General features: G+C 41.9%; 2 protein-coding genes across 4 annotated transcripts in view; one reads left to right on the top strand and one right to left on the bottom strand.

Moving 5' to 3' along the window:
* The window catches only part of galk2 (galactokinase 2), a 166,215-nt gene extending 161,743 nt beyond the window's left edge, over positions 1-4,472 (bottom strand). The window contains exon 1 of the mRNA XM_070858393.1: positions 4,091-4,472. Within this exon, the coding sequence (XP_070714494.1) occupies positions 4,091-4,146 (56 nt within the window). The 5' untranslated portion in view covers positions 4,147-4,472. The remainder of the gene's footprint in view (positions 1-4,090) is intronic.
* Positions 4,473-4,645: 173 nt separating this feature from the next.
* cops2 (COP9 signalosome subunit 2) overlaps positions 4,646-12,065 on the top strand; it is a 31,727-nt gene continuing 24,307 nt past the window's right edge. For all 3 annotated transcript variants that reach the window (XM_070858388.1, XM_070858387.1, XM_070858386.1), the window contains exons 1-2: positions 4,646-4,714; positions 7,867-7,980. In XM_070858388.1, the coding sequence (XP_070714489.1) occupies positions 4,661-4,714; positions 7,867-7,980 (168 nt within the window). In that variant the 5' untranslated portion in view covers positions 4,646-4,660. The remainder of the gene's footprint in view (positions 4,715-7,866; positions 7,981-12,065) is intronic.

The following is a 12,065-nucleotide window of genomic DNA, read 5'->3' as shown; positions in this document are numbered from 1 at the left end:
ATGTCATCTGCAAACTTGGAGATATTACATTCGTTAATGTATATTGTAAAGAGCTGGGGTCCCAGCGCTGAGCCCTGCAGCACTCCACTAGTCACTGCCTGCCATTCTGAAAAGGACCCGTTTATCCCGACTCTCTGCTTCATGTCTGCCAACCAGTTCTCTATCCATGTCAGTACATTACCCCCAATACCACGTGCTTTGATTTTGCACACCAATCTCTTGTGCGGGACTTTGTCAAGAGCCTTTTGAAAGTTCAAATACACCACATCCACTGGTTCTCCCTTGTCCACTCTGCGAGTTACATCCTCAAAAAATTCCAGAAGATTCGTCAAGCATGATTTCCCTTTCATAAATCCATGCTGACTTGGACTGATCCTGCCACTGCTTTCCAAATGCACTGCTATTTCATCCTTAATGATTGATTCCAACATTTTCCCCACTACTGATGTCAGACTAACCGGTCTATAATTACCCGTTTTCTCTCTCCCTTCTTTTTTTAAAAGTGGTGTTACATTAGTTACCCTACAGTCCATGGGAATTGATCCAGAGTCAATAGACTGTTGGAAAATTACCAATGCATCCACTATTTCTAGGGCCACTTCCTTAAGTACTCTGGGATGCAGAGGCCCCAGGGATTTATCAGCCTTCAATCCCATCAATTTCCCTAACACAATTTCCTGACTAATAAGGATTTCCTTCAGTTCCTCCTTCTCGCTAGACCCTTGGACCCCTAGTCTAGAACATAGACTGTAAACAGAATGTGACTCTCATGAAAAACTGTATTAAACTAGTTCGGGACTCTCAGGAAGAGATAAGGATTAAAAAGTGGTGTTACATTAGCTACCCTCCAGTCCATAGGAACTGATCCAGAGTCGATAGACTGTTGGAAAATGATTACCAATACGTCCACTATTTCTAGGGCCACCTCCTTAAGTACTCTAAGATGTAGACAATCAGGCCCTGGGGATTTATCGGCCTTCAATCCCATCAATTTCCCCAACACAATTTCCCACCTAATAAGGATATCCTTCAGTTCCTCCTTCTCACTAGACCTACTGTACCCTAGTACATTCGGAAGGTTATTTGTGTCTTCCTTCATGAAGACAGAACCGAAGTATTTGTTCAATTGGTCTGCCATTTCTTTGTTCCCCATTATAAATTCACCTGAATCCGACTGCAAGACATTTGTCTTCACTAATCTTTTTCTTCACATATTTATAGAAGCTTTTGCAGTCAGTTTTTATGTTCCCTGCAAGCTTCCTCTCGTACTCTATTTCCCCCCTCTTAATTAAACCCTTAGTCCTCCTCTGTTGAATTCTAAATTTCTCCCAGTTCTCAGGTTTGTTGCTTCTTCTAGCCAATTTATATGCCTCTTCCTTGGTTAATGATTTAGATGAGGGGATTAAATGTAGTATCTCCAAATTTGCGGATGACACTAAGTTGGGTGGCAGTGTGAGCTGCGAGGAGGATGCTGTGAGGCTGCAGAGCGACTTGGATAGGTTAGGTGAGTGGGCAAATGCATGGCAGATGAAGTATAATGTGGATAAATGTGAGGTTATCCACTTTGGTGGTAAAAACAGAGAGACAGACTATTATCTGAATGGTGACAGATTAGGAAAAGGGGAGGTGCAAAGAGACCTGGGTGTCATGGTACATCAGTCATTGAAGGTTGGCATGCAGGTGCAGCAGGCGGTTAAGAAAGCAAATGGCATGTTGGCCTTCATAGCAAGGGGATTTGAGTACAGGGGCAGGGAGGTGTTGCTGCAGTTGTACAGGGCATTGGTGAGGCCACACCTGGAGTATTGTGTATAGTTTTGGTCTCCTAACCTGAGGAAGGACATTCTTGCTATTGAGGGAGTGCAGCGAAGGTTCACCAGACTGATTCCCGGGATGGCGGGACTGACCTATCAAGAAAGACTGGATCAACTGGGCTTGTATTCACTGGAGTTCAGAAGAATGAGAGGGGACCTCATAGAAACATTTAAAATTCTGACGGGGTTAGACAGGTTAGATGCAGGAAGAATGTTCCCAATGTTGGGGAAGTCCAGAACCAGAGGTCACAGTCTAAGGATAAGGGGTAAGCCATTTAGGACCGAGATGCAGAGGAACTTCTTCACCCAGAGAGTGGTGAACCTGTGGAATTCTCTACCACAGAAAGTTGTTGAGGCCAATTCACTAAATATATTCAAAAAGGAGTTAGATGAGGTCCTTACTACTAGGGGGATCAAGGGGTATGGCGAGAAAGCAGGAATGGGGTACTGAAGTTGAATGTTCAGCCATGAACTCATTGAATGGCGGTGCAGGCTAGAATGGCCGAATGGCCTACTCCTGCACCTATTTTCTATGTTTCTATGTTAACACTATCCTCAGAACACTTTTGATTTGGGCTGAATTCAAGCCATGGTCCTAGAGGTGAAAGTATAGTCAACCAAGCCACTGTTGCTCACTCCCAGTGTGTCTTCAATGATTTTAGTGAAAGTGTAGTTTCTGCTATTGTAAACATGTCTACTCCGTTGGTTTTTGTACCAAATATTTATATTTTTCTTGATTTATTTAAGCTCGCCCGTTTAATTTACTTAATTTTGAACTTGAAGTATCGTTATCCACGTCACTGACAAAAGTTTGACATGTCAAGTTGAGCTCAGTTCATTTTCCCCTCCACGTTATAAGGATTAACGCATTAAAATAAATGTAACACAAAATAGGAGGCGACTAAAGTATTATTCATCGATTACATTCTTCTCTTTTTCGCACCTATAATAACTAAACGCATCGAATAGCTACGAGAAGCGGTAGTTCTGAAGAAAATCCATTTTCAACAGGACAGCATTTTGAATTAAGCCTGACTGTGTACTTCCAAGTGCTGCACTTACGATCAAGCCGAACCCCGTGTACATTTACGGAAGCGCCTCTACCGGCCTGCGTGAAGATTTGCGCTGACTACTCTGCTGGATTCTGGTGCCCATTCGCCCATAACACATGTTGACTGTGAGCAAGAGGCAGGATCATGACGAAACTGTAAACAGTGTAAACGGGTTAGGCTTGTCCCGTGACAGCTCATGCGCATTCCCGTGACAGACATCCAATTTTCGTATTAAAAAAAAACTGATTAACAATTGAAAACTATGGTGCATGTAAGTGGCTGGTTAAGATTAGTTTGTGTCCAACAACGAAACGTACGCGGTCCATCAAATGAACCCTACCCGACACGTTTTACGTACAATAAACTGATCAAAAGGATTAAACTAACCCGATTATCGTGACCGCCGAAAATATTTTTTGTCTAACTTTAAAAACGTGTTAATATCGATATTACAAGCGGCAACTGATCACGCCCTGTGAAGCCACAGATTGTTGACAGCATTCTGTAAAAGGCAAGAATAAACTCAATGCGGAGGGACAGTTTGACATTTACTGTGGGCTCCAGTTTTAGATTAATGGAAGAATGAAATTGGTAACCTTCACCTTGTGGGAAAAAAAAGACCTGCATTTATATAGCGCCTTTCAGGATCACCGAAGATCCAAAAGTGCTTTACAGCCAATGAAGTACTTTTGAAATGTAGTCACTGTTGTAATGTGGGAAACGCGGCAACCAATTTGCGCACAGCAAGCTCCCACAAATGTGATCATTTGTTTTTCTGTTGTGTTGATTGAGGGATAAATTTTGGCTAGGACACGGGGATAGCCCCCCCTTGCTCTTCTTCGAAATAGTGCCCCGAGATCTTTTATGCCCACTTAAAAGAACTTGGTTTAACGTCCCATTCGAAAGACAGCACCTCCGACAGTGCAGCACTCCCTCAGTACTGCGCTGGGAGTGTCAACCTAGATTTATGTATTTCAAGTATCTGGAGTGGGACTTGAACCCACAAACTTCAATGACTCAAGAGGGAAGGTTCAGGTATCATTCAGCCGCTCGAGCCTGTTCCGCCATTCAATAAGATCATGGCCGAGTGCTACCCACTGGGCCAGTTATGATTTGTTTAAAGCTGCAATGATCACTCCATCCCGGAACCTCCGGATCTATCACTAAACACCGAGAAGCGCTGGGTAAAACGATGGTTTAAAAAACAAAGTGCAAGCGCCTGCTTACCTTTCACTCTCGGACACCTGCACCGGCTCCTGCGGCGGGGTCGCGCCATCCGCCATTCTTCCTCAGGCGTGGGTTTAAAACAGGGAAAGCCCGTGTCACGGGCCGCCCGCCTCTCTCGGCTGGCAATGAGCAGGCCGCCGCGCATTCAGCGGCTGTGCCTGCTGCAGGCTCGCAGTTCCGCCCCTCGCGGATATCCTGCCATCGAGGAGTTGCCGGCAGCTCCTGAACGACGAGGGACAGCATGGCTGAGTAACTCTCAACAGGAACAAGTGGGGAGGGGAGGAATCGTTTCAAACAGACGCCTGCAGTGCAATAAAGTTCAGGGCGCGAATGGTGTCCTTTCCCAGCATTTTCGTGCCTTCGCAACCAGAAATGTCACACACAATCTCGCCCCTTCCTCTTGGTTGCTGGGGAGTGTGTCACACTCAATAACCCCCCCCCCCGCCTGCTCGGTTGCTAGGGCGTGTGTCACTCCCAACAGCTTCCCCCGTCCGCTCAAGGGTCCAAATTGGAAACCGTGCGGCATTGTGGGAAACGTACACACACACACAAAAAAAAACTACTTCCAAGATGTCTGACATGGAGGATGACTTTATGTGCGATGATGAGGAAGACTATGACTTGGTATGGGCTCTAAAGTCGCGATTTCTCCGACGGAATCGGCCTTTTAAAAAATGAAAAAAAATGGTGTTGCTCCACTAGCTTCTGCCGATGGCTGTTCGTGGGATTTAGGTGTGGCTTAGGTCGGTGTCTCCCTCCTGGAGCAGGGGCATTGGCTGCTGTGTGTGACCGATATGTCGCTCCCCAGCCTCAGTACTCCGAAGCGGAATTTCTCTACGGACTGAAACCCCGCTCGTTTTATAAGGATTATATATATTTTTTTAAAAACCATTACACTCCGGGTTGTATTTTAGATGATAAATCCTGGATATCTGGTAAGCGAGCGAGGCGGGCCTAGTCCACTGGGTCAGGCCAAAACAAATCGGGCCTGTTCTCACTCTGGAGACTCGGCACTTACAAATCATCCTGCTGTGGCTATTAAAGATTGACCAAAAGTAATATTTTTCCGAATATGTAGTTCCTAGTACGGACATTGAGAATCTGTAAACGTGAAATGGTTTAGGGATTCATAATGTGCCTTAATATAGTTTGTTATAGCAATGCAATAATCTCTGAAGGCTGATTGTGACATTAATCAAGTCAATAATTGTGTTACTATTAATAATTGGAATGAAACTAGTTATCTGCCCAGTATAAAGTGTTAAATGTTTGGTTGTACGAATGTATGTGTGTAATTATGCATATATGAGCATTATTTTGAAAGTAAAATTAAGCACATACTGTTAAAAAGCACTTGGCATATGCACAAATGCATATATAATTTTAATTAAATCAAGTGCTGTAAAGTATTAAATTGAACTTTCGAACAATTTTAGAAATTATGGTGGTTGGAAGGATTCAGTACATTGGTTTCTATTCGTTCTATGTAAAGATAATTGTGTCTGAATATAGTTGAACCACAGCTAATACTATTTCCAGTGTTGTCACTGGGCTTTAGGGTAAATGTACTGAACCAACTATTGTGCAAAATTGTTAATTAAATTCCTTGAATTGCTTCTATCGCAACAGCCACAATGACTGTCATGTAACCATTAATATTTCACCCTCATGTTATAAAGCTCAAAATGCTCTCCAAACACAATCCAAGTTTGGAGGGACATAATCTGTAATTGGATGATTTTCACAGTTCAGGTAAGTATCAAATGAACAGGTCATACATCCATTATTAAGCTCTAGTACACTAATGACAATATTGGTAAATATTTCTAATTGTGTGGCATGTCTTTGTTTACTGTCAAGCCTAATCTGTCTGTTCTGAATGGTGTTCAGCTGTGATGAATAATTTATTGAAGCAGTAGTTTACAATACTTCAGAAAATATATCACCTGGGATCATTTTAAAATGCAAACATGTCCATACTAACCAGGCAGTTATGTTTTGAGTGTTAAGCTATTGATCGAATCATAGAATAGTACAGCACAGAAGGAGGCCATTTGGCCCATCGAGTCTGTGCCGGCTCTTTCAAAGAGCAATCACCGCAAGTGATCGCTGTTTTTAAATGGGCTTTCTTTTTTTATTAATCTGCATTGATTTTTCATTTTATTGGCTAAGTAGCTGAAGGAAAAAGATTTACAGAGCTACAAGGAAAGGGCAGGTGAAGTGCTTTTGCGGAGAGCTGGCACGGGCTCAACAGGCCTCCTGTGCTTTATGATTCTATGACACATTGTGGGGATCACAGCTGCCATATTCTGAATGGCAATATAAAAGTTTGCCAGTAGTGTGTCCTGATGCAGTAAGCTACCATGGTGTACTTTTATGGTTTTGTGAGGGGGAAACTTAACAAGTAAGTTCTACATAATGTCATACAATTCAGATGATTCAAATAATTATTTCAAATTTGGCAACCATGTATTGACCTAGCTGAAGTATTCCAGATATTGAGTTTGCTGCACATGTCTGTATAACTAATGCTCATTTGTCACTGAGATACTATTAATGCTTAGGTTGCATAATGGCCCTCGGTGACAAAGCCAGTGAGTTTCTTCACTCTAAAGATGGGACAGTTTATAGCAGGTTCAAATTTTGTGTTTTAATAACTCGTATTTGAAAAACTAGGATAAAAGATGATTAATGAGTTCTCATTTTTACTACATAATGTTGCAAGTAATGTCACATGCAGCTTTCAATCTACAGTAATGGGTAGCCTGACTGTAATGGGTGAAATTATTGGTTATATAGATTGTCATAGAATAATAAGAATGCATGTTTGAGCTATATTAATGTTTTAGTTATTGAAATGATGACGTGTACACATTTTACATGTTATTTGTCATAATATTGCTAATCTTCATGCAAATACTTTGAAAGACACACGGTTATACAAAATTGATTGTTAATCATTTTGAAGCTGTTAAAGAAGAAATCTCAGCAGGAGAAGTCCTTTCTCTAGTCCTGTTACAAAGAGTTATCATTCACATCCTATTGTCTGTTTTTCAGTTGGTTTGAATAATTTTTAGTGGTTGACAATAGTATCATCGGGGGAATCACTGAGGAGAGGTTAATGGATGGACAGTGTGAGGAAGCTGAATTATCAGTAAAGATATAATCATTAATCTAGGGTGGTTCTGTAATCGTTTTTTCGGCTGAGTGTCATCACTTTAATACCTCTTTCTCGCTAGTATCCCTGAAGCCAATTTGAACTTGCTATTTGTACATGTACGCAGAAAAAATATTTATGATAACTTTTTTGAATGTTGGAGGAGGGCACTATTAATTATAATACTAACCATCCTATAGGACCATCAAAATTATTTGAAAATTATTTTTTTCATTCATTCACTAAATGTGGGCATCGCTGGGAAGGCCAGCATTTATTGCCCATCCCTAATTGCCCTTGAGAAGGTTGTGGTGGGCCGTCGCCTTGAACCGCTGCAGTCCGTGTGGTGGAATTACCCCCACAATAGGGAGTGCTAGGATTTTGAGCCAACAATGATGAGGGAACGGAGATTTATTTCCAAGTCAGGATGGTATGTGACTTGGAGGGGAACTTGGAGGTAGTGGTGTTTCCATGCGCTTGCTGCCCTTGTCTTTCTCGGTGGTAGAGGTCATGGGTTTGGGAGGTGCTGTCGAAGAAGCCTTGGCTTCAGCTGTGACTCAATTAATTTTCCATTGGTTGGTTATGGATTGTATCAACCGTTTTTTGTTTTAACCTACAGGAATATTCTGAAGACAGTAACTCTGAGCCAAATGTGGATTTGGAAAATCAGTACTACAATTCCAAAGCATTGAAGGAGGATGATCCTAAAGCAGCGCTTAGCAGCTTCCAGAAGGTTCTATATTCCATTTTATCTACTGGAATACATATTGTGATAACTTTTTTTTTTAATCGAACTCTGAGGATGGCCTTTTCATGTACCGACTGAATGATTCTAGGCTAAAAGAACCAGATTCTTGGAATGAGATAGTGCAGAAATAGGTTATTCGGGCCATCAACTCTGCTCTGGTCTTTTTCTCCATGAGCTGCCTGGTTTAATCCAAGTCACGGCTCACTTCCCATGTCCTTTAATGTTCCTCTTTTTCGAACAACTATCTATTTCTATTCAAAAGAATTTATGGACTTTGCTTCAACAGTTTATGGCAAATAATTCCACGCTGTAACCACATTTTTGCTAACATTCCTTTAATTCCTTTTGTGATTATCTTGAATTTGTGTCCTCTCGTTACTATTTTAGTGACCATTGGACACAATCTATCATTTAGTTTAATTATGAAGGGTTAAGATAATCAGATCACTCGTTAACTTTGTTTGCTCCAATGAAAAATGCCCTAACGACAACCCTGGTAACATCCTTATGAATCCAAGCTGAATTTTTTTGATTGCTTTTATGGCCTTCGTAAAATGGTGTGCCCAAAATATATACAATATTCTAAGTACTGCTCAACTAATTTATTTTGTACAAATGCAATGTTACCTCCTTTTGTATTCTGTGTCTCAAGATGCAAATCCAAGTACAGGTTGAACCTCCCTTATCCAGAACCATTCCTGGCCACCGGGTGGCACATGCGCAGAGCTCCGACATGAACAAATTGAGGTCCTTCCTCACTGCCGACTCCCGCAATCGCTGGCCTGACTCCGTGATCCACCCCCCCCCCCCCCCCCCCCCCCAATGATCTCTCTGCCGCACTCCAAGCCCCAAGCCAGCCAGCCCCGATATCCCCTTGCTCAGTACCTGTACCATCCAATTTAACGTGACCACCCCTAGTCCGGAAAAATCCCTTATCCAGAACAGGCCATGTTCCGAATAAGGGATGTTCAACCTGTATTCCGTTTTCCATTTTTTTAATGGCCTTATCTACTTTTTCCTGACACCTTTTAATAATCTATGTATCTGCACGCCAAGGTCCCTCTGGTCCATTTAAAATGTTACCATTTATTGTGTATTTCCTTTTTTCTATGCTTACTTTGAAAATGTATTACCTCACAATTTTCTACATTAACCTGGATCTATAACCTATCTGCCCATCCTGCTGGTTATCCATGTGCTCCTGCAGTCTTTCTCAGTCCTTGCCATGACTGTCATACGTCCTTCCAAGATTTGATGTTATTTCATATCTCTGTCATTTCCCCCACTCTCCATTAGAGGTTTTCCTCCAAGACTCATATAGTCAAATAAGTTGAAGTTGGAGTTACATTCTACTTTGGCCTCAAGCAGTATAGAGCAGGGAGCGATAAATGAATCAATCTTACTTTAAATCTATTTTGCTATTCTTAATTTACACATTTTAACAAGGTCAATTAACAAAAAAAACAGATGGAGACAACACAATTGACAAGCCAAAATATAATTTAGTAACTTAAGGAGGATTATCCTTGTTGGCTTGCTTCTCCACAGTGGTTTTTGCTCATTTTGCTAGATTTGTGGTTTGTAATTTATGATCAACCAGTTTCAAATTCAGTTCGAGGTTTGTTTTAGATTTGGTTGAGGTCTAATTCATGGTAACTGTTACTTAAAATATTAACATGGTGCTAGTTATTAAGAGTAAGGGTAACTAAGGAAAGGGTATGGCCTATTAGAGACCATGAGGGTAATCTTTGTGTGGAGGTGGAAGATGTTGGTAGGGTTCTTAACGAATACTTTGCATCTGTTTTCACAAAGGAAAGAGATAATGCAGATACTACTATAGAGGAGTGGTGTGATATTCTGGATGAAATAAATATAGTGAGAGAGGAAATATTGAGGGGTGTTTAGCAGCTGTGAAAGTACCCAGGCCCAGTTGAAATGCATTCCAAGTTGTTGAGTGAAGTAAAAGAGGAAATAGCAGAGGCCTTGACCATCATTTTCCAGTCCTCTTTGGATATGGGCATGATGCCGGAGGATTAGAGGACTGCTAATGTAGTACCCTTGTTTAAGAAGGGAAAAAGTATTGGCCGAGTAATTACAGGCCTGGCAGCCTAACGTCAATGGTGGGAAAATTATTGGAAAAAATCCTGAAAGACAGGATAAATCTGCATTTGGATAGGCAAGGATTAATTGGGGACAGTCAGCACGGATTTGTTAAGGGGAGATCGTGTTTGACTAACCTGATTGAATTTTTTGAGGAGGTAACCAAGAGGGTCGATGAGGGTAGTATGTACGATGTAGTATATATGGACTTTAGCAAGGCTTTTGATAAGGTCCTGCATGGTAGACTGGTCATGAAGGTTAAAACCTATGGAATACAGGGCAAAGTGTCAAGTTGGATCCAAAATTGGCTTGGAGGTAGGAAGCAAAGGGTAATGATTGGATGTTTTTCTGACTGGAAGGATGTTTCCAGTGGGGTTCTGCAGGGCTCAGTACTGGTCCCTTGCTTTTTGTGGTATATATCAACGATTTAGATTTGAATATAGGGAGTATGATTAAGAAGTTTGCAGACGACACTAAAATTGACTGTGTGGTTGATAATGAAGAGGAAAGTCATGGGCTGTAGGAGGATATCAATCTGCTGGTCAGGTGGGCAGAGCAGTGGCAAATGGAATTTAATTCAGAGAAGTGTGAGATGATGCACTTTGGGAGGGCTAATAAGGAAAGAGTAGACACATTAAGCAGTAGGCCACTGAATAGTGTAGATGAACAAAGGGACTTTGGAGTGCTTGTCCACAGATCCCTGAAAGTAGCAGGCCAGGTGGATAAGGTGGTTAAGAAGGCATACGGAATGCTTGCCTTTATTGGTCAAAGCATAGAATATAAGAGCAGGGAGGTTATGCTTAAATTGTATACTACTTTGGTTAGGCCACAACTGGAGTACTGCGTGCAGTTCTGGTCGCCGTATTATTAGAAGGATGTGATTGCACTAGAGAGGTTGCAGAAGAAATTTACTGGGATGCTGCCTGGAATGGAGAATCTTAGTTATGAGGACAGATTGGATAGGTTGGGTTTGTTCTCATTGGAACAGAGGCGGTTGAGAGGAGACCTCATCGAGGTGTACAAAATATCGAGGGGCCTGGACATACTGGATAGTAAGGGTCTATTTCCATTGGTGGAGGGGTCTATTACAAGGGGGCATAGTTTTAAGGTGGTTGGTGGAAGGTTTAGAGGGGATTTGAGGGGGGGGCTCCTTTACGCAGAGGGTTGTGGGAATCTGGAACTCGCTGCCTGGAAGAGTGGTGGATGCAGAGACCCTCACCACTTTTAAGAGATGGTTGGATGGGTACTTAAAGTGCAGGTTACGGACCTAGAGCTGGTAATTGGGATTAGACTAGATGACCATTTGTTGGTCGGTGCAGATATAATGGTAAGTACTGCAGGGAATAGAATACGGCCAGGGTGATGATCTGGACTAGTTTCCATCGCCTGGATGGGTTGGAGAGGAATTTTCCCAGATTTTTTTCTCCCTAAATTGGCCTGGGTTTTTATCTGGTTTTTGCCTCTCCCAGGAGATCATATGGCTGCGGTTGAGGTGGAGTGTAGAATGTTTTTAGTATAGGTGGTGTTGCAGTGGTGTGGGATGGACTGGTTGGGCTGGGTGCTCTTTGCCTTTCCGTCATTGTTTCATAGGTTTATATGTAACCTTTAGGGCTGCTGACGAAGGGCCGTGCAGCCCTTTGTCAGCCGGCGCAGACACGATGGGCCGGAATGGCCTCCTTCTGCACTGTAAATTTCTAAGTTTCTAGTCTTTCAGACCAGTTTATAATCCTCTTCAGATCAAAGAGTTTTATTCATGACTCGCAAAGCTGAAGTTTTTTTTAATACTGAAGATGTGTAATTGCAGTTTCTTGTTGAAGATTTTTTTTAAATCCTTCGTTCTTCCATAAAGTTCATGAGATTCAACGTATCCTAACTTTTTACTTGTCATCAGCAATTTTCTTAAAATGCATAAAGAGCAATCTGTAGGTTGCTAAGTCAAGTAATAGGTGATTGGCTTTAAATAACTCTGG

This window comes from Pristiophorus japonicus, chromosome 17 (assembly GCF_044704955.1).
Source record: "Pristiophorus japonicus isolate sPriJap1 chromosome 17, sPriJap1.hap1, whole genome shotgun sequence".
Classification (NCBI taxonomy): domain Eukaryota; kingdom Metazoa; phylum Chordata; class Chondrichthyes; family Pristiophoridae; genus Pristiophorus; species Pristiophorus japonicus.
The sequence above is the reverse complement of the archived record's forward strand: the minus strand, read 5'-3'. Positions and strand labels throughout refer to the sequence as shown.